At 39.6% G+C, this 22,323-nt stretch overlaps 1 protein-coding gene and 1 long non-coding RNA gene across 8 annotated transcripts in view; one reads left to right on the top strand and one right to left on the bottom strand.

The window, feature by feature from the left end:
- Nucleotides 1-17,825, top strand: part of PROX1 (prospero homeobox 1) — a 52,608-nt gene extending 34,783 nt beyond the window's left edge. For 4 of the 6 annotated variants that reach the window (XM_054248194.2, XM_054248197.2, XM_054248195.2 and 1 more), the window contains exon 5: nucleotides 12,251-17,825. In XM_054248194.2, coding sequence (XP_054104169.1) covers nucleotides 12,251-12,439 — 189 coding nt within the window. In that variant the 3' untranslated portion in view covers nucleotides 12,440-17,825. The remainder of the gene's footprint in view (nucleotides 1-12,250) is intronic. The other 2 variants (XM_054248201.2, XM_054248200.2) reach the window with 1 other exon arrangement.
- LOC144580318 (uncharacterized) overlaps nucleotides 1-22,323 on the bottom strand; it is a 169,953-nt gene that overhangs the window by 23,226 nt on the left and 124,404 nt on the right. The gene's annotated exons all lie outside the window — the stretch shown is intronic.

Raw genomic sequence — 22,323 nt, 5'->3', positions numbered from 1 at the left:
AGGAGTCTGGCCACGCCTGCCTCATTGGGCTCTACTGTGTTCACCTTTTGGAAAGTGATTAAGATTAAACCCAAGAGTTTCATTCTAGCTCTGAAAGTTTTTGACTCTAGAATAGAGGGGCAGTTTCATTCTAGCTCTGAAATTTTGTGACTCGAGAACAGAGGGACATTCTGCATTCTCTAAATAGGGGTATCTTTTGAGTCTTGGTCATGATGCAAAGCTTTAAGCAGTGACTACAGAGGCCCTGGGAATCCAGATGGCTTCCATGTGGGGCCCCTTCTACCCTGGTGACTCTGTTGCGGCTTAATTATCTCAGTCAAAATCTCCAGGGTGCCTATTTTCATTTTCTCCCAAGGCCCTCTTTTCAGATCTAAATCTCAACAGTGCCCTTGGAGACATAGCAATTCCCTTACTGGGATTATAGAGACTACTTTTTCAAATTCATAAACAATTTATTGACTGAATTGGCACTATCATTAGACTTGCTGCTCACTTTATTTGTTGCCTTGGCTGGGGTGGCCAAACAATGAGGAAATTTGTCAGTGAAGCCCTCATGCCGTTGGGTTTTCTAGGAGGTAGTACAGACTTGAACAAACTAAGTGTCCCCACACACATTCCATGCAGGCCTCAACACAATCCGCATCTGTAATATGTATTCACCTCTATATAATGTACATCTCCTCTCTTTCAGAGCAGAATTGGCTGGGGTTTTTTTATTCTTTTATTTTTTGAGACAAAGTCTTGCTCTGTTGCCCAGGCTGGAGTACAGTGGCGTGATCTCAGCTCACCAAAACCACCAGCTCTCAGGCTCCAGGGATTCTCTTGCTTCAGCCTCCTGAGTAGCTGGGATTACAGGTGTGCATCCCCATGCTTGGCCAGAATTGGCAGTTTTAGATGATATGACTACCTTTCCTACTAAGCCTGCTTGGTGGTTTTTGCAAAAGCAACACCACTCTTTTCTCTAACTATTCCCCACATGACAGTCATCTAGATCATAAAAATCTTTTCCTTTGGGATTGTTTTGTACGTGTGAGAGTTTGGGGTTGGGAGGTATTGAATCCTCACATGAGCCATTTGGATATGTATTCTTCATATTTCTTACAGCGATTGCACCTGAGTTCTGTTTTCTTAAGGCTACTGTAACATTTTAAATTAGAATATGGTGCTAAAAGTGACTTTTAATAAAATATTCTCTGAGAACAAGTAAATACTTGGGCAGGGAGGGATGTTTCGAGTAGAGGTGAAGGCGGAGAAATGATGGGAAACTGAAGTATTTGAAGAAGCTCGTGGTTTCAAGGCCACTGTGTTTCCTTTCATTTAGCGCATTCGTTTTCAAAGATTTATCATTTTCAGTGACCTGAAGGTGTACAAGATAATCTGTGTGTAGACACCTAAAACTGCCTTTCAACAGGGACAATCCTAGATATTGACAGCATCCGAGGATGCCCCACCCTAAACGTTACCTCAAGACGCATTAGGTAGGAGTCTAGTGGACTTCCAAAAGCCCCTGAGTTCATTCTGCAATCTGCCTGCCTTTCCAGTCTATTTACCTGTCTCAAAAAAGGGATTCCAAAGCCCTTCAGAAGTTCTTAAGTGGCTTTTTAAATACAGCCCATCCTTAGTTTTGCAAAGGGTGATTGCACAGGAAAGGCCAATAGAATTCCCTAGAAATACAGAACAGAATTTCTCTGACAGAACAAAGATCTCGCAGTCAAAACCAAGAGATGGGATTGGGGCCAACAACCCCCAGCCTTTCCTAAAGCAACCCAGATATTATTTGGGGTATCATAAGCTATTGCCAGCAGAGTGCCAGCATCCCCCATGAACTGGTGTTCTCTAAAGCTCTGTCTGATTTCCTACCATCTGTACCACAAGTGCTCTCTTTGGTGCTTACTATGAGCAATCCCTTCTCATTGCAACCTGCCTGAACCCCACTTCCTAACAGCTTCTCCCTAGTTGCCTTACTCATATTGCTCCATCAGTAGCAATACAGGGCACACAGACGAGTTTTAATATTAGCCTAAGCAAAGCTTAATTATGAAGGTAAAGCTGTGGCAGAAAACAATCACGTAATGCATTCTCGAACGAAACAGGAGTAACTGTGGATTATCAGTGCCCCAGCTTCCCTTCGTGCAATATTGGAGTGTTTGTGCTATGTTGTTTTTGGATAATCTCCCATCCAAGCATGGTACCAAGCTTGGCCCTGCTTCTTTTACCACCTCGCCCAGTAATTGTAGCAAATGTTCAACTTCAAGCACTGTCAGCTTGTCTTGAACTCAGACACCAATGGCATCAGATTTACGGGGCTGACTGAAAGGAAAATTTGTTAACACAAATCATAAAGCGACTGGCATATGATTGCAGGGCCGATTTTTCCATCTAAGTATTGAGCTGATTTGTCAGATGTGTCGTGAAGCAGGGATACATTCTTCCATTTAGCACATTTAAATATTTACTGGCAGGAAAGCTCCCAGTAAAAGGTTCCTAATCTGAGCAGGGTAAGACTGAAGTCTTCCTGGTCCTTGACCACCATGTGTATGGTTTGTTAACTCTATTCCCATAGACATGGGCAGCCTAAACTACATCGGAGGAATGGTGTGACATTGCAGTTCGAAACAGGTGACTCAATCCCAACTATCCCGCAAGAACTGGTGTGCCCACCCAGTGAGGCACCCAGGATCAGTGCAGAATGAAAGACCATTAGACCTCTAGAAAAGTTGTTAGCCCTCAAGTTTCACTAAAAGCAGGGGCTGGCAAAGTATGGCCTATGGGCAGATCTGCCTCTGAGCCTGTTTTTATGGCCCCAAGCTAAGAATGACTTAAATTTTTAAAAAGTTGTGAAAAAGAGGAAGAATATCCAACCTAGATCAAATACGGCCCATAGAGCCTATGTATTTATTATCTGGCCCTTTACTGACGAATTTTGCTGACCATTGGCTGAAGGTTTTTTTCTCTTTGTGGGACATGAACTCTCTGAGATTCCTTTTAGTTATCAAGTTCCAAAATTCTCTGGTTCTTTGATGGAGAATAGACTTGGTCCAGCCCTTACTTGAACAGCCTACCAGATGAGCAGTTTCTGCACAGTGCTTCCAGTTGTTTCTAAGATCTGAAAAGTATCTGTGTGGTATCTCAGGGGGAGATAAAGAGGTATTATTAGGTTTGCGTTTTTGATGCTTTTTCTTTGATTTTGCTTGCATATTTGTTTGTTTAAACTTGGAATCACTTTTGAGACCTAAGCAGAGTTAGGGAGGGAAGGAAAATTTACTTCATTACAACCAGTAAAGTGACAATTATGTTTCCTAACACATATAACACCAAGACTTCCATGTGAGCAAATAAACTAGCCACTTTAAGCATGTTCACTGAACCAAATTTCAGACCCGAAAAATAATTTTGACGGTCTCTCATAGACTTTTGTCATTCTGCTCCTAGCAAGCTAGTACTCTTTTACTGGGGCTATGGAAGAGATGGTTTTATTTACCTTTATTTCTATGTGTAGATTTGCCAATGGAATACTTACATAATTTAAAATATATGCACAATTTATTAAAGGTAGAATAGGAGATGTTAAGACATGCTTTTCTATTAACTAAAAGTCACAATTATTCAAAATGCTCAACTCAAGCACATTGTTGATAATTATGTAATATTTTAACAACACATATGTTATCAACATCACAATGCTGTAGAAATTTTATTGTGAATTTTGTATTTTCTAAATACCCACTCTCAAAAGACAAAGACTCGAATTCAGGTAGAAAAATAAAGACGATACTTAGGGTGTGTCTCTGCCCTTCATTCATCCTGTGGTCAGAGAAGTCTGTGTGAGGGGTTTGGCCAATAGCAGCCCCCTAGATCCCCACACCACAGACCAAAGTTCAGTTCCTGTGATCTTTTCCATGAAGTTCCCTTGTTCATTCAAGGTAGATCCTTAACCTCCCTCCTTGGCAGTTTCCATGTGACTGTTCATTCTTTTTATTACACTTCCTCCAGGAGGCCATTTCCACCATGTCATATCTGGTTGCTATCAGCATTTATAAGGACTGGTGTGGCATTGGAGGCTGTCAAGCCATCTGACATGGAAGTGTACTGCCACAAACTCCATGTAGGTGACAGGAGAGACCTGCCTTCCTATTGCCGCTGTTTCTGATGATCCCTGCAGCTCTTTTGGTCTGGCTGACAAAAACCTTGGGGCTATAGGGTGGCTCATCACTTCTGCTCCTTCCCTAGCCTTTCCCTGGGTTTGCTTCCCCCAACCCCCACACCCCCTCACACATTAACATGACATTGCCTGGTGTGCACAGAACAGAGCAAGCCTCCACCAGCTGAAACCTCTGATCCCAAACTCACTAGAGAGTTTGGCTTCTGGATTTTGGCAAGAAGGCTGAATTGCCCATCAGGTCAGCATGAATAAAGATTTCTTTCTTCCTTTCTTTTTTAAAGTCGAGCATCAACTGAAACTGCTCCCAAAGCTCTGTCTCTCAAGACATTTTAACCCCTTTCACCTAAGTACATTTTCTATTCTGAATGCATGGTATTTTGTTTTATTCTTTTCCTGAGAGATGACCAAGAAATCCACTATATGTAAAATTTGAAAGCCAAATAAATTCTAAACCAGTCTTATCATTTTTAAAGTATGTTTATTCAGCTTTGTAGTAGGAACAAGCAGACTGTTTGAAGGCCACATACTTTTCAAACCCTGGTTGCAACACGTCTGCCCCGTTTTGAAACTGTCTTTATCTAGCCGAGAAAACGAAAATCTATTTGACAAAGTGGCACTCTGGCCAGTTTATCTTGCAATATGGCTTTAGCTCACTGAGTCTATTGATTTCCTTAAATTAATGTTTACAGAATGCTACTGAATTTTGCTCAACAGAACATTGTTCTTTCAAAGCTTTATAAAAAAAAAGATACTGACTGTTACTGCCATGTGTTCCTTTGCTTAGACCAAGGAAACACAGTTTTCAGGTTTTTTTTTTTTTTAAGTCAGCCTTGAACTATAGCTACTTCCTACAAGCATTTACTCTTCACATATTTAAATAGGAAAACATGCAGCTAGAAAGTGGGTCCAAACTGCCTGGGCATTAGACGAATCTAATCCTCTGTGGTTCCTGAAAGGTGAATGCCACCTGGAGCACTAGAGAGAGAGAGACTTCAGGCCTAAGCACAGATGTCGCTGAGGAACCTTCCTCTGCCTCATTTGGGGTAACTCAGCAGGCACCTGAAAGCAACTTCACAGCCAGTTCTCCTGGATCCCACTAGTCTTTCCAAACACCAGCATCCTAATAAAATTCAAAAACCATTGGGAACTCTAAATATAACATCTTGCCCTTTGACCACGGTGTTCAGTGTTCAATACACAAAACCTAATCTCTAAAGATGATTTTAAAACTGACCTTCCCAGGGAAGTACACATATCCATTCAGCTACGAAAAGTAGAGAAAACAGGATTTTGACTCATAATTGTGAAATGGCCAAAATAAAACGTAGGGAACACAAAGCAACTTTTCTCAACTGGTTGACTCAGCCAACAAACTCACCCAAGCGAACCTCCTCAGAGCACCTCTCAAAACGGTGCTTGGCAGACATTTATTAATCACAGTGAAATGCCTCCCAGGAATTAGGGCTCCTCTTTAAGGTTCAAACTTGTAAACCACCTTACATTTGGATGATATTTTACACCTCCCAAAGTGCATTCATGTTTGATTTCCCATTTGATCCTTCTCTGGAATGAGAAGGCACTGGAATAGAATCTCAGGATTCACCGTGTATAGCATCCTGCACGATTCCTTCTCTTCTGGAGGGCCTGTTAGTCCCTGGCTGTACACACAGGATAAATGCACACGTGACTGCAAAGGGAGACACTTAGTAACTGCATCTTGTAACCATATTTTACAGCTCCATGATTCCTCTTTTCTGCCTCTGGCAGGACAGTTTAGTGTGAGTGAGACAGTGAAGAGGAGCAGCAATAACGTATCTGTTCTTGCCTTTTCACCTGATAATGTCTATGAGGAGTTACTAAAGCATCTGAGTTTATCCATTTAAGTCCACTCTGTCTGCAGTATAAGTTCCCGGCTTGTGCCACTGCTGTCAGGAGATAGGTCTCTCCTTGATCAATATTTACTTAACAAACAGCAGGGATGGGAGAGTTTGTTTAGAGGAATCATGTGCGCACTAGGGTGAATGAATGCTCGGGAAAGTACTTCAACTGTTTGTCTCCTTCCTAAGATCTTTGTGTGCATGTGTGTGCACACACACGTGTGCAGATGCCCTTTCTCTTTTTAACTTCTCCAAAGACATTTCGAAGTCATCTAGAAAAATAGCTCACTACGTATGATTGGTACATCATTATACCATTAAAGAGCTCATGATGCAGATTCAGCAAAGTTTGATTCTTCTGTTGTGTTCTTGTATAGGTTAACCATTTGGAAAGACTCTTAGGATAAACTAAATAAACAAGCATCTTCCTTTGACCCCTTCCAGATGAGTGGAAGGGGCGCAAATACAGATAAGAAAAGCAGTTTGACAAGACAACTCTAACTATGTATTTTTGATGGCATTACCTATATATTTTTAAGGGCCCAAAGGGACAAAAAGTAACTCTTTCCACATTTTCAGAGCTGCTTACCTAGTTGTCAGCATTAGATATATTTAAGTCTAATAATATATATGAATTCCACGCTGTGAAAGTTTAGACAGCACTGTTCTTTCAAGTTCTCTGAAACAATTGCTTGAAGGATCAAGTCAGCGCCTTCAATGCACTTGACTTGGAGGCATCTGGGGCTAGATGGAGGGGTTTTGTTTCTGGGTGTGGGGAGGAGCTGGGGGGCGGCTGGGGGAATTATTTATTTATTTGATTTTGTGAATCGGAGTTGTAAAAGCCATCTGAAATATTCATGCAGAATAGTCTGAGAAGCCCGTTTCTGTTTTATTTACTGCACAGTAGAACAGCCACAGCGGATTAGTTCTACAATACCCGTAACAAAAGCCCAACAGCTGATGCATGTGATGTTAGGAGGTGACAAAACAGTTAAAGTATGCTGCTGGCTACAGGCAAGCAGTCAGCAGATGCAGACAAAAGGGTTTGTGACAAGAATAACTCTCTCTCCAAGGCGAGCAGTGAAGAGTATCCAAAATACCAGTACCCTTTTCTCCTTGACATTGTCTTCTTACAGTCAGCATTTTATTGCCCTTTTATAGTATTTTTAAAAAATGGAGGAGGAAGAAGGAAAACCCACATACAAACTAATTCACCAAAATACTAGGCAGGATTTTACATTCGTTAGCCATCCTGCTGGTACACATGCAACCTTTTCCATTTCTCCATCAAAGCAAGTTTGGGGAAAAAAAATTAGCTTGAAAGACCAACTGTGAAGATGATTTCCCTTGATAAGTTTGTAATCTATTGATAAGCTTGATAGGCCATTGGAGTCTTTGGTTATGGCTTGGGGGGTGGGTAGCTAGGGAAAGAAGTCAATGCCTGGTCTGTTTTCTGTCCATTTCAGGGAAGATCAATTCAGTGATGAAATGATGCCAGAGGGCCAATTTTTAAAGGGGATTGAGGATGGAGGAGTGTCTGTGGAGAACTGAGCAAGGGGCAAGGTGTAGGTCCCCCGCAAGAGGCTGATGAATGAGCTTATGGACAGTTCAGAGGTGTGAAAAATCAGCTTCTCTGTCTCCAGAAAATAGGAGAGGCTGTCTTCTTTTTAACCTTTGTAATTCCCCTTCTATTCTCTGTGACATTCATTCAGCTGCCAAGAGCGTTTGGCAAGGTTTGGGCCAGCGAGCACACTTCCAGTGACCGCTAACCTTGGTCTGTCCTGACACTTATGATGAGTATCTGCAGGACACAGAAGGCAGGCAGCCTGCTATGTCAGGCTTTTATTATGTACTGCAGAGGCTAGGGACAGTCAGTTTAATAAAACAAATCATCCTTGAAGGTAAAGCAACTGGGAAGAGGAGGAGGAAGACGGGGGAAAAAATGTATCTTTGCCACTCATTCCGATGGAAAAAAAAAAAAAGAACAGCAAAACAACCACCCAAGCAACACACGGTGTGTGCGTGTGTGTCTGTGTGTGCATGTGTGTGTGCGTGTGTGTGCATCTGTGTGTGCGTGTCTGTCTGTGTGTGCATGTGTGTGTGCGTGTCTGTGTGTGCATGTGTGTGTGCGCGCATGCAACCGAGCTGTGGACTGGGCAGACTTGAAAACCTCTTCTCATATTCTGCATTTCATGGAAGCCCACAAGGCCCTTGTTTGCTCTGAGAGATTCAAGTACAAAGTGTGATGAAATTGGTAGAGGCTGATATCCAGCCCCCTTCAAATGTAGGCATCTCTTCAAGTACCTCATTACTTTATATTCTCCCCCAAATATCAAGGCAAGACCATCTGGGATGAGGTTCCTATATTGGGATGCCTTTTTATCAAAACAAAGTTTCCACTCTCCTCTCCTCAGGAACGCTGGGCAAAGCAGCTCCCACAATAGCCCCAGAGTTCCAGCCAAAGACTTTGGAAGCCTTTTGTTTTTTCCCTGTGGCATGTCCAAAGGCACGGCCTTCTCCCCTCCTCCTCCCAACCACCCCCCCAGCAGCCTGCATTGTCTTGCATTCCAGTGACTTGATTGACTGTTACCACCTGATGCTGAGGAGATACTCTAGTGTTCATTCTGCAGATTGTTGGGTTCTATTAAAAGAAACCTAGATAAGGGATTACTTGTCACTAAGGGATTTTCTGCAGATGTTTATTGGTGATTGGAAAGCCATTAGGTGTGAAGAGGTGCAGAAAAATATGGACAACATCATTCTGATAAGGCTGATCTCTAAGATGCTCCCACAAAACATCAGAAAGTACCCCCTATTCTTCTGTTCAATGAAGCTGGCAGTTTTCAAGCAGAGGCAAGGGTCTCTTTTTCCATGGGTGATCTTTCTACCTGTTGATGAAATTCACTGGCACCCTCTCAGAAGATTCAGAAGATCAGCTGCTACCCAAATGTGTACCTCTGGGAGCCACCAAAGACATGAGCTGCTCCAGTAGTTTAGTATCTCATTATAACATTTTTGTGTGTGAGAGACAGAGTCTTGCTCTGTCACCCAGGCTGGAGTACAATGGCAAAATCTTGGCTCACTGCAACCTCAGCCTCTTGGGTTCAAGCGATTCTCCTGCCTCAGTCTCCCAAGTAGCTGGGATTACAGGTGTATGCCACCATGCCACGCTAATTTTTTGTATTTTTAGTACAGACAGCGTTTCATGGTGTTGGCCAGGATGGTCTCAATCTCCTGACCTCATGATCTGCCTGCCTTGGCCTGCCAAAGTGCTGGGACTGCAGGCGTGAGCCACTGCGCCCGGACTACTTTCTTTCATCTAGTCCAGTCCATTGCATGAGTACTGCCTTAAAGTAGACACCATATTATGTAATCAGAGAATTCATTCCTTCCCAAACATAAAGCAATAACCAAAGTTTCCTCCACGGCCTCTTCTATACCATTCCCGTTCACTTTGAAGTTACTAGCTTCTCTGTGGTTTCTCAAGATTACAGAGGCTTTCCAAGGTTTTGGTGCCTCATATAAATAGTAGAAATTGCTGGAAAACCATTAAAATCCTTCAGTTACACTTCCCTCCCTCCCTTGGTGCTGATGTTCTAGATGTACCTCTTCTCCCACCTCTGACAATTTTGGACAATGCCCGCTCTTCCCCTGTCCCCGGCTCCCCAGACCTCCTGTGCAGTTCTTGGTGTGGGCAGGGCTTCCGGCCTTCTCTGGCTTCTCTGGGGCAGCTGCCCACACCTTCACCCCTCAAAGCTCTCTGTCACATCATGCTGCATCCCTGAGTGCTCAAGGAATGTAGATTTTCATTGAGGCTGTATTGTCAATGGCCGGTGAAACCACCCTTTTTGAAATGTTTATTTTAATAAATGCCTATGATTGGCCAGGCGCAGTGGCTCACACCTGTAATCCCAGCACTTTGGAAGGCCAAGACGGGCAGATCACCTGCAGTCGGGAGTTCAACACCAGCCTGGCCAAAATGGTGAAACCCCGTCTCTACTAAAAATACAAAAATCTGCCAGGCGTGGTGGCAGGTGCGTGTAGTCCCAGCTCGGCAGGCTGAGGCAGGAGAATTGCTTGAACCAGGAGGCAGAGGTTCCAGTAGCTGAGATTGTGCTGCTGCACTTCAGCCTGGGTGACAGAGTGAAACTCCATCTCAAAATAAATAAATAAACACACAAACAAACAAACACACGCCTATGATTATGTTTCTGTAGCATTTGGCTAACAACTCCCAAGGAGTGCGAGTGGGCAGCTGCACTGCCTCACTGTTCTCCAACCACATGCCCCCACTCAGTAATGCTCATTTGATAAAATGTAGAGGATTATCTTTGAGGGTGGAGTTGAGTGTACTAAAAAAATTGCTTCATAAATTTTTATTTGGATAAGGTGAGTGGGAGAGCTAAGCTCTCCTCCAACAAATACTCATATATACAGGAAATTTGGGAGGAAATCACCCAAAGGTCTGTGGAAAATCCACATGAATTTTCAGCAGAGAATGGCCCTTGGGGTGCATGGTTTTGCACATTCATGGCAGACAAGGCAGCACTTCGAAGGATGCTCCAGCCAACATCGGGAACTGTGTCCTAAGAAAGTGGGCCACTGTGAAAGTCTTTGAGAGGGTCTGCTCAAGTAATTACATTTTTAAGACTGATTGGCACCAAATGAAGTCCCTTTCATTTTTTTCTGTGGAGTTATTACTTTTTTTTATAAAGGACAATTGACTTGCCACTGGGAGCAATGAACTTCTTTTTCTAATTTTAATTGTGAAAAGCAGGGATGTCGGGTGATGATTCTGATTTTCTTTACCAGTTACTACTATTATTAAAAAGTACATTGCACCAAAGGTGGGGAGAAAGAGATGAAACATGTTCAATATTACAATACCTCCTTTTTACTTTGGTAAGTGGCCTATCTAAACTTGCATGAAAAGTCTTTCATCTCTTGTATATGTGTAAATACATGTGGCTACATGTACACCTGTGGTACATTTATGTCCTCGTATGTCTACACTTAATGTAAAAATGAAATTTTACTGATGTGTAAGTACCCCCACTAAAATAAATATACTGTCAGTGTGTACTTGGAAAATTATGAGTTCATGGATAATTCTGTGATTCCATTATGTTGGTGTGGGGATAGACAGACCATGCTTTACTATGAGTAACTTACAAAGAATACAAAACAAGTACATCAGTAGCTGCTGCTTTCCTTAGTCAAGAGATCAGATTATTAAGTAAGTAATTAAGAGAACACACACACATAACAGACATACATATTAATTGCTGTGGAAGAAAAGCCTTAACAAATTGGGGTTCTAAAACAAATATTGGGGGAAAGTTTATTTTGGACAATAAGGACCTTGAGCAATTTCCTGACCCTCTCTGAGCCTTAGCTTTCCATTGTGTAATTGGGATAATAACACCTCATAGAGAGATTGGGAGAACTGAATGACATAGTTCACATTCAGTACATAAAACAGTGCCTGGCAAGTAGTAAATACTCAATAAATGTTAGTTTGTATTATTAATATCAGCTGAATAAATCACTCTCTATTGGAGCAATTCTAATCTCAAGGTTAAGTAGTTTCTGATGTAATATTTTAGGAATAGTTTTGTGGCTTCATGTTAACATCATTATTTTACTCCTTTGTGTACATTGAGTACTTTATATTTCAAATTAATACACAACTTAGCATCTAAGTCAACAATCCTCCGATACAAACAGTAACTGACATTTTAAAAGATTTTCTTCATTTAAAGCGTGGGTTTAATCTATAAAGGAGGCCAACAATTTGTTATTCTATTTTGAGAACACATTTTGCTTTCATAATGGCAATCGAAAGGAAATAGGATTCAAATTCTGAAAAATTAATTGGAGACTGTCTTCTGGATAGCACCTATTTAATAAGTGAGGAATCCCAAAAGTCACATCCCATATTCCTATCCTAATATTCACAATGAAATCCTAGTTTTCCAGTAGGTCTGCGTGGATCTTTCACACACTCTTCTTAAAACAAAGCTGTCAACCCCTCATCACAACGCTGCTATATATAATGACTTTACATAAGAGAATAGAGGCCAGACATTTTTAGAAAATGCAGGTGCCATGTAAGCCCCTTTCAGCAAGAATGAACTTAGCTCAGTTTCCTTGGAATAACTATAGACTTGAAACTGAAAACTTTATTAATGCCATTGTCTCCTTGTATCAGCAGGTTCCAGAGAGATTCCTGGAAGTTGCTCAGATCACATTACGGGAGTTTTTCAATGCCATTATCGCAGGCAAAGATGTTGATCCTTCCTGGAAGAAGGCCATATACAAGGTCATCTGCAAGCTGGATAGTGAAGTCCCTGAGATTTTCAAATCCCCGAACTGCCTACAAGAGCTGCTTCATGAGTAGAAATTTCAACAACTCTTTTTGAATGTATGAAGAGTAGCAGTCCCCTTTGGATGTCCAAGTTATATGTGTCTAGATTTTAATTTCATATATATGTGTATGGGAGGCATGGATATATTATGAAATCAGCTGGTAATTCCTCCTCATCATCTTTCTCTCATTTTCTTTTGTTTTCCATTGCAAGGGGATGGTTCTTTTCCTTCCACTTTTAGTTTACTTTTGCCCAAGGCCCTTAACATTTGGACAGTTAAAATAGGGTTAATTTTCAGGGAAAAAGAATGTTGGCGTGTGTAAAGTCTATATTAGCAAGGAAGGGAATTTGTTAACGATGCATCCACTTGATTGATGGCTTATTGCAAATGGCGGTTGGTCAAGGAAAACCCATGACACAGCACAGCTCTACAGACAGTGACGTGTCTCGTTTTTACTGCTAAGGTCTGAAAATTCAATGAAACCACTTCATACAGTTAAGTATTTTGTTTGATTTTAACTCAATCAGTAGCTTTTCCTTACAGGTTTAAAAATAATGCCAGTGACAGATGAGCGGCTCACTTTTCCAAAGTACCCCAAAAGGTCAAATTAAAAAAGAAAAACAATCACTAACTATCAAACCTTTTCTAAGAAAAGTGGCAAACCCTGAAAGTAGTATCCGTTTCCTAGGGAGGCAAAGCAATTTTGCACAAAACCAGCTCTCTCAAGATGAGACTAGAAATTCACACCTGGTCTTCTAGCCACCTCTCTAAACTTTCAACTGCTTCTTCTTCATAAGTGAGCTTATATCATTCTTCATAAAGAAAAACCCTATAATTTGTTATCATTTTTCTTCAGATACGAAAAGGGACTAAGTTTCAAATTTACACTGCTCAACTTTGTTTATATGCTGAAAAAGATTATTTCTGTTTACTTAACACTTTTTTCCCCTAAAATCCTATTTTCTGAATACTTTTCTCTAGTAAGGAATAAAGGAAATCCTAACTTGACCATGAAATTCTTGCCTACACTAGAGGTTTGTTGACAGCTGTGAGCTGGCTTGATCTTCATCTCCTGAGAGGAACACGTGTATTTTCACATAGAATTCCACACTATCCTGATGGGAATTCACAATGGTGACAGTCTAACTCGGTGTTTCTTCATTTTAGGTATAACATTTTAAAGTAATTGATAATGCCTCTTCCAATTCAGAAGCTAATATTGACCAAAATGTGAGAAGAGTGTATAGCATAGGAAAATTTGGGGTTAACCCAAAAGACACAATTCCAGCACACGTAAGAAAGCTAGCTGCTGTTTTATGCTTTCTTCCATGGTTCTCCTCGTTTTCCTTTTTTCCCCTGCTTTTCAATGATGTACAGTGTCCCAAACTTGCATTGAAAAAAATCCTATGGCATTCACACTTTTTTTCTTAGGTGGGTTTTTGTGTGCAGATGCAGTAAGAATTCATTGTTCATCCTAAAACTGTTTTCCAGACCCCTCCTTTCCCTTGGGTAATTTGATATACACCTCCTAAAATGAAACAGTAACAAATCTGGCATTTAGAACACATAGAACATAAATGCCATTTTTTATTCAATTTTAATAAAAATTACATTTGACTTTAGAGAATACAGGTTTTGACCCATGTGACTGACTAGCTGACCCAATCGCTGCAATTTAACGTCATTTATAAATTCTGCTGATGGACAGGAATGTATGAACTCAATTATTGTCAGCACAAAGCCTTAAAACCTGCTGACTTTAAATTAAATGGTGCAGTCCTATGATGCCCTGCACATCATCCAGGAGACTAACAGGGCCTCGCAGTGTGGACAGAGAGTGCTGCTGCATGGGCTGGGGGACCAGCCGCTTTACTCTGCACCCACAGCCTCAAACATCTCTCAGCTCACACTCTCCTAATGCACAGAGTCATTAGATCCAATTTGTTATTTTTCGGTCTTGGTTTTTAAAAAAAAAAAAAGTTTGGATAATCATGACATTGGAACAAAGAGAGAAAAAATTCAATCAGCACAAAATAGGGAAGCAATCCTAACTTGTAGCCACACTTTTTTGACTGGTTTCATTTAAAAGAGTATGGCATTCCTTGTTCATATCAGTATTACACTGGGTTTCTGCTGTTGCGTGTAATTCAGATTAACATTGTGTTGCCATTTGCAAGGTAAAAGGCAAAGCTGTAGTGTATTCACCTATGTAGACAGATTGCTAGGTATCTTTTTGATCTGGGGCAAGTTCAATATTGATTCCAGACTTATTTGGATTTTTTGGCATTGTTTTCCCCTCTCTTTCTAATTTAAATAGACAAATTAAGCAAAAGTGTGTGTTCACAACCAAATGATGCCCTTATCTACTGATAATATCCTCTCAATGTTCACTGAGGCATAGAAATTATTTCAGACTAGAAATTACAGCATAAGGATAAACTCACCTCTTTGTTCCGAAAATAGAAGTTATCACTTTGCTTTCCGGTGGTTTTCCCTTTCACAATCAAAATCTTTTGCCTCCCAAGTGCATTGGAAAATGACAAAAGCCTGTCTCTCCAAATTCCTATTTAACAGTTTGGTGTTTTTTTTAAATCACCATTTTTCAAATCTTAGCTCAACTCTCACCAAGTGAAAATTGGCTACTTGGGAGAAAGCTACCTTTCTCTGGTGGGACAGTGAAGAAGGATGAGGGACAGTTTACATAGGAAAAAAAAAGTCTAAAGTCCATGTTGAACAACCACACTACCACTTATTTTCTGCTAACCCTAAATTATTTTTGCGTATATGCTTGAGGTTATAGTCTGTGCCTAGACCTAAAATGCACCAGCGGGGGGGATTTTTAAAAATCCTTCAAAATACCAGTTTTTTTCCCAACAAGTACAATTGTTCTTGTGCCTTCTGTGGCTTTCGATTTCATCTTTTTGACTTTATTTCCAATTACTACAGTTGCAATAAACACTAGATTTTTTTTCTGGCTGTTTGACATAACGTTGATAGCTATGCATATTTTCTGTCTTTTTAAAACAAAGCGGGAGAATACGTTTTTGAAGAAGAGAATTTTTAGAACAGTTTGATACCGCAAATTATTTTTTCCTCAATTGTTTGAGCAGCATTCGAGTTTTGAAAATTCTTGTAGAAGCCAATTTTTTGTAACTGTGGTGCAAATCTTGTGTTTCTTAGCCTAATGAAAAGTAGTATAGAAGCAATATTTCATACCATGTGCTATATATGTGTGTGCAGATGTGTGAACATAAAAACACATACACACATATACACACATGTAAAAATATACATATATATATATGAGTGTGAAGTGGAAAGCTTACCTTTTCCTATCTAGATTTAAGAACCTATTTTAGACATTTGTTATGTTTGTGAAAAGAATGTTCTATTTGCAACAAAACATTTAATTCTTACTGTATCTCTGGCTGTTTAATGAGGACGTTTCACATTAAATGGTAAAACACGTGGAAGATGTTAGAATGTAGTAATTATTTAAGTAAACGTTCACCCACATATTCCTGAAGTTTGCTTTGTGCCTCCGAGTATTATTTAATTAAAGTGTTTTATGTTTGCAGAATCTTTGTTACTGTACTAGGGGTGTGGGTGAATATCATTTTAAAAAATTTAAAACAACAAAAAAAGCAAAACAGAAACACTAAAACAAGAGGGGAACTTTTATAAAGCAATGTAAATATTTAATCTCATGGCTGTCATGATGTAAGACATGAGATTTTAATAAATAACTACATTCTCACGACATCTGTCGAATTTACTAGGAACACTACAGTGACTGTACAGACAGTTGAAAGCATTCTTGAAAATCCTGCTCTCTCCTTTTAAAAGTTAACAATCTCTTTTATCAGATGTCAAGGGCAAGGGTAATGCAGTTTCTGTGAATTTATGAAATTTCTTTTTCAATGTACATGAAGACATTTAGTAACAACTCCTTCCCATGTGCACGCACGCACAGGCGTATACACACACACACACACACACACACACACACACACTGTCATAAACCTAAAGATTTGGGGGCTTTAAAAAATAGGATGTCCTCCAGAAACAATCATGAATTTATGAAAGAAAGAGTGGTTTACAGACTCCCTTGAAAGAAGCAGTGTATATGTGAAGACAGTGCAAAAATCTCTTTGCCATGTGTATTATAGCGTATCCATTGGTGTGAATAGTACAAATGTTTCCTTCTGGTACAAACTCTGTGTTTGCAAATTACAAAAAGCATTGTTTTCAAAAAGCTCCCCTTAAAAAATGTAACTGGTTTATATGAGTAAGCAGTTACTGTATTGCACTTAAATGTTATGTTGAAGGAAATGCAGTTTTGTTTTCTGTAGATCTGTTGGTTGTAAACCATCTATAAAACTAAAGCTAAAATGCTCATATTCAGAGCTGGGATCAAAACTGGTATTTAACCTTTGCATCTTCTTATAATTCTACTTCTAAGAATATAACAGAATGTGGAAGTGTCTGGACTTTGAGTCTTTTCAACTGAGTCCTCTCTCAAATCTGACACCCCCTCAAAATGCACAAACATCAGCAGAAAAGGCAAACAAGCCTACCTTCTTTTGTGAAGATGTATTCATTCTGTATTTTTTTTAATATTCAATTCCTCCACAAAGGGGGAGAAAACATTTTAAAATTGTATATTACCACTGCAAATTGAAAACTAAGAAAAAATGTATTTGGGATTGGTCTCAGTGCTACACGGAAGAATCAAAGGTCGTGGCTTCCCTCAATATTGTCCCAGCCATTTCTCATATGTATATAGTATAAACCGTGACAAAACACTGCCTTTATATTATTTAGCAATATGTTGTAAATAGCATTATTAAGCTCTTTTTTGTAATAAAGACCCTTTGATTTGAATATAGTACAATAACTGAACTGATAAAGTCAATTTTTGATTTGTTTTTTTTTTTTTTAGCTAGAGGCAATTTCAATTGTGGATTTTTGTTGTTGTCTATTGTTCTGAAGACTTTACATAATTTATTGGTTTAATTTATCCTAATTTATTTGATGAAGGTGTACAATTTTGTATTACCAAGGATGTACTGTAATATTGATATGATAAACACAATGAGACTCCCTGTCCATATTAAAAAGAAAATTTAAAAGGTGCAGTAGACAATTGATTTTAAAGGAAAAGTAAAAAAATTAGTTTGGCAGCTACTAAATTTTAAAACAGGAAAAAAAAAGTTGTCGTGGGGAGGGTGGGAAAGGGGTTTTACTTTGTGTGTTTTAAGCTTTTGTATACTCTCCAAACTTTTACCTTTTGCTTTGTACCACTTAAAGGATACAGTAGTCCAATTGCCTTGTGTGCCTTCCATCTCCTCTTAAACTGAATGTATGTGCAGTATATATGCAAGCTTGTGCAAAATAAAATATACATTACAAGCTCAGTGCCGTTTGATTTTCTTAGAGAAACATGTGGCTTTTAATTTTTGGACCTGTATCCAGTTGTAGGGTACTTGTGCCTGTAATATCAAGTATGGTGATTTTCTTTCACTGCAATTCTTAATTCTGTTAGCCTAACATGCAGCTCCTAAAAACAACCTTTTTACTTTAGATGCTTGGAGTAATTGCTTGAATTTCTCTCTCTGTAACATCTTCTTTCAGGCTTAACTTTATCTAGCCTTCAAACTTTAAAAAAAAAAAAGTTTTAGCTCAAAGTAACATTTTACTCTTAATTCAACAATTATTAATGTTGAATGATTCTAAGAACAAGGAAAGAGGTTCCCAAAAGTCACAGCATGGCAAATACATTACTTAAAATATGGGGATTCAGGGCCTGTACTGTTCTTACCTTGGATGAACTCAGAATTAAGTACTAATGTAAATTTTCAAAACCTTTCTAAAATGTTTCTCTTGACATGGCTGGCAGCATGTTCCATACTAAGATCAGTGGTCGTATGGCTATTGAAAATTTCTTTTATCTCTTTCACTTTGTTTTAAAATCCTGTCTCCTTTATTCTTAAATTAGGAACAAGAGGAACTAGCAGAAATCGCATGCTATTTGAGATTGACTATTATCCACCATTAATGCAGCTGCACCTTGTGTGCATCTGCACATGCTGTTGCAGACTGAGTCTACATCATCTCTCAGCTCTCCTCTTTTGCTTCTACCTACATGATGAAAACTATATTTTGACCCTGTTGACACAAGGGTGGCTGGAGTCAATGCAATATTAAAACTTTATTAAAGGATAATAGCATCTTTCTACTTTCAGCTCTTTTTCCTATCAATGGCACATACTTAAATTCTATTCTTCTTAACCAAATTGTGCAAAAGAGCATACCTAAGTCCCTCTATGCCAAAATATTTATTCCCTGATTGGAGAGAAAAAATTCCCTCCTTCCACCATCTCTTCTTGGAAGAGAAAAGGCATTTGCAGGAATGTAGTGACTTCCATCTTCTGATACTTAACAATTATCTCCTTTATACCAGATTGGATAATTTCCATAGCCACCAAATCCCTCAGAAGTTACAGCAGGTAGAAATGTTTTCTGGTAGGAGGTTCATTAAAAGTGTAGCCTCAAGCCCTTATTTTTGTGACTCTAAATTATCTGGTGTCATTGATCTAGAATAAAAGGCACCACCTTCAACACCTGATCTGAGTCATGATCACAGACCCTGTTCCACACGCATCTCAGTGTGGCCAGTGCCCCCTTAGGAGTTGAACATATAAGCTTCCTAAGTTCATAACAAAGAAAAAACCAGTTTTATTCATTTTTATCTCCATTAAAGTCATTTTAAATAATTAACAAGTTTTTCTCTGAAAGCAAGGCTACAAATCTGCACATATTTACAATTAATTAGTTAACACATGTGGAGGTGAGATACAGATGCTCCTGAGTAAAAGTCATAGAAACACATCAAATGTTTGTCATGTACTGCCAAATTCTGGGGTCTATGGACATTCCTGAATTTTAAGAGGCATAAAATACAAGAGAAGGGTGTACAAAGGAAAACAGCAGATACAATTTCAGAAAATAATGGATATAATAACTAAGCAAAGTTATGAAAGATTACTAAGAAATAAGTGGTGTTGTACTCCCTCACCAAAGATATAATATTTTGGTGGAGGGAGGCTTTACATTGGGATAAAAAGCTAAAAAGTAGCTTTTGAAACTAAAGAAGTCATCAAGAGAGCGTCGCTTTGGGTCTTAGGAGACCTGTCTCTAATCCACTCAATTCTAAAACCTTTTACACAGCCTACCCAGGGAAAGCTAAGCAAGCTATTTGATGCTTGAGTGTTCCAGGAGAACTGAAATAATTACAAGAGCCGAAGGATTGCTAGAGTCAGTATGGTCACCAGGTTGACTTTCGCCACAGGATTCTTACCTGCCAAGTAAATGGTATGTTACAATGTTTTTGCTTCTCGTGAGAAGGCAATTTAAGTGACAAGGGCAAAATTCTGAAGACAGCCAAGTGTGACTCCAGATCCTTCTCTCTCTGTTCATGATTGGTTCTCTCTTGGGTAAGTGTCCCTGCTTCTTGTCAAGCAGCTGGTGTTCTTGGGTTACCCCCAGCCCTTCCTCTGTTCACAGCAACAGGCCGTCTACTAAAGTTAACATTAAGATATCACTGACTTCAGGAGGCTGAGGCAGGAGAATTGCCTGAACCCAGGAGGCGGAGGTTGCGGTGAGCCGAGATCACGCCATTGCACTCCAGCCTGGGTGAAAAGAGCCAAACTCTGTCTCAAAAAAAAAAAAAAGATATCACTGACTTAATATGTTTCTCTTACTGAGAAAAAGATTTGGTAGTTTGCAGGAATACATTTTTACTGCTTCTGTATAGGTCTGATGTCATCTGAAAGCGAGTGATTGTGGACCAGAGGCCTTCCCCACCAAACATCACTCCAGGTTATTTGAATGGTATCGCTCTTGGCTGCACCTTGCTAAATGGCAGTATGTCTGTCAAGGCACTTCTGTCTCCCAGGCCTCCTTCCCCTCCATCTCCAGGACTGGCTTCCTTCCCATGGTCATAGAGTCCTTCTACATCCCTCCAAAACTCATTCATAAGAACTCACAGGAGAAAGTACACTTCTCCACTAGAGAAGTTTGTTTTTCTGATTCCAGAAACAAATTATTATCACTGAAGATATTTCAGAGATAATCTAACTCAGTGACTTTTATTCCCTAGATCTCTAGAGAAATGTGGTTATTATCTTGGAGCCACTAGATTAGGACCTCAATGAAAGGAGCTTCATCTTTATATTGAGGTATAATAAAATATCCATTTAATAAAAGGAGTTCTGTGCTTAAAACAATGATCTCTTTAAGTATGATAAAACAGATTTCTCTATATAAATGTGAGTATTAAGTACCAAACCTTCATTTGAAGAAAGGTGTTCTTTGCTCAACAACACAACTCAATACTCTCATTGGCTAGGGTCTCTTAAAGAGACCTTTAAGGAGGCACAGGAAAATTAAAATAGGTAATAACATATGTGAGTTCTACCAAACCTTTAAAAAAGAGACTATTTTTGTACCATGGAAACAGCACAGAGCCTGGCACCTGGTTTCTACTGAATCTCTATTCTCTTCCTTCTCTTCCAGTCGGTGGTTTTAGTTACCTTGCCCTGTTGTTTTAAGATGTGATCTAAGGGCTTAAACACCCACAGCCGTTCCAACTTCCCAGGACATTCAAATTCTGAAGAACACAGAAGTGCTGCAGAAACTGGAAACTTCTGCCCCACTCTTGCCATTTCCCTAGGCCCCAGCCTTCAGCCTCAGGCATATAACTGCTGTGGCCACACCTTCCGCCAGCCATGCTTGCTTAGGCTCCAGAATAAGAGTGGCACAGCTTAGAAAGATTAAGGTACCATAACACACTGAAACAGAATCACTTAGGCTGCCTCAATCCTGGCAAAGGGGAGGGTATTATTTGCAAAGCCCCCTGCTGAGTCTCCCAGGTGCTAGCTAGACAGGCTCAGGAGATAGTTTGGCAGCCACCCTGGAAAAAATGCCTGTGTCTCTGCAAATAAATCTACCAGTGTAGAAAGCACTGGGTTTTCCCCCAGTGCTTGTGCAAATAGTACTCTGTGCTTTGCTGGTATTGGAAATTCCTTGGTTTAAGTAGCTCTAAACCATGAAAATTGAAGTTATGGATTTCTTGTCATTGTTGTTACCCTTGACCTGCTGGGAAATAACTCCCAAAATCAATGGTCATACTTCCGATTATTCACTACTGAAAAATCTTTAGTAACCAGAAAAACAAAATGTGTTCCCTGAATTCCCCTTCACGGCTCAGCAACTGACAGTAAGACTGAGCAAGTCCTAAAGTCTAGCACAAAGGAAGGCAGGCACACACGTGTCCCAGCATAATATGAGCATGGGCATCTGCATGTAGGTGTCTCCTGCTAGAAAAATCCATGAACAATATGTAGATTACCAATGGAGCATTATTTATATCTTTTCTTCACTTAACATCTAGGAATTTGTAGACTCAACACTGGTTACACATGTGGAAAAATCTCAGTAAAGTGGATACATTTCTAAGCAAAATACAGGTATCAACGTTTACTCCAGAAGCAAAGCCCTTTAAGAAAATCAAGGCCATAGAAGAAAATTTTAAAGTTGTTCTGAAAACAAAACAAACATCAAATCAAAATTCCTCTCCTCTCCCCCAAAGGCACCTGGCCTTCAGAGTTTTATGGGTGAATTCTATCAACTATTCAAAAAGAAGTTATATTGTATAAATAGTATACATATATATACAGTATTTATATATATATGCACAGTGTTTATATATATATATAACTCAATTTCTTTATAAAATCCACATATATTAATATAAATACAAAACATAATCAAATCCAGTCCAGCAGTATATATAGCAAAAATAGTATTATACTACAAATTAGGCTCATTACTTGCACCAAGCTGATTTGAAGA

The sequence above is a fragment of the Callithrix jacchus genome, chromosome 19 (assembly GCF_049354715.1).
Source record: "Callithrix jacchus isolate 240 chromosome 19, calJac240_pri, whole genome shotgun sequence".
In the NCBI taxonomy this organism is placed as follows: Eukaryota; Metazoa; Chordata; class Mammalia; order Primates; family Cebidae; genus Callithrix; species Callithrix jacchus.
The sequence above is the reverse complement of the archived record's forward strand: the minus strand, read 5'-3'. Positions and strand labels throughout refer to the sequence as shown.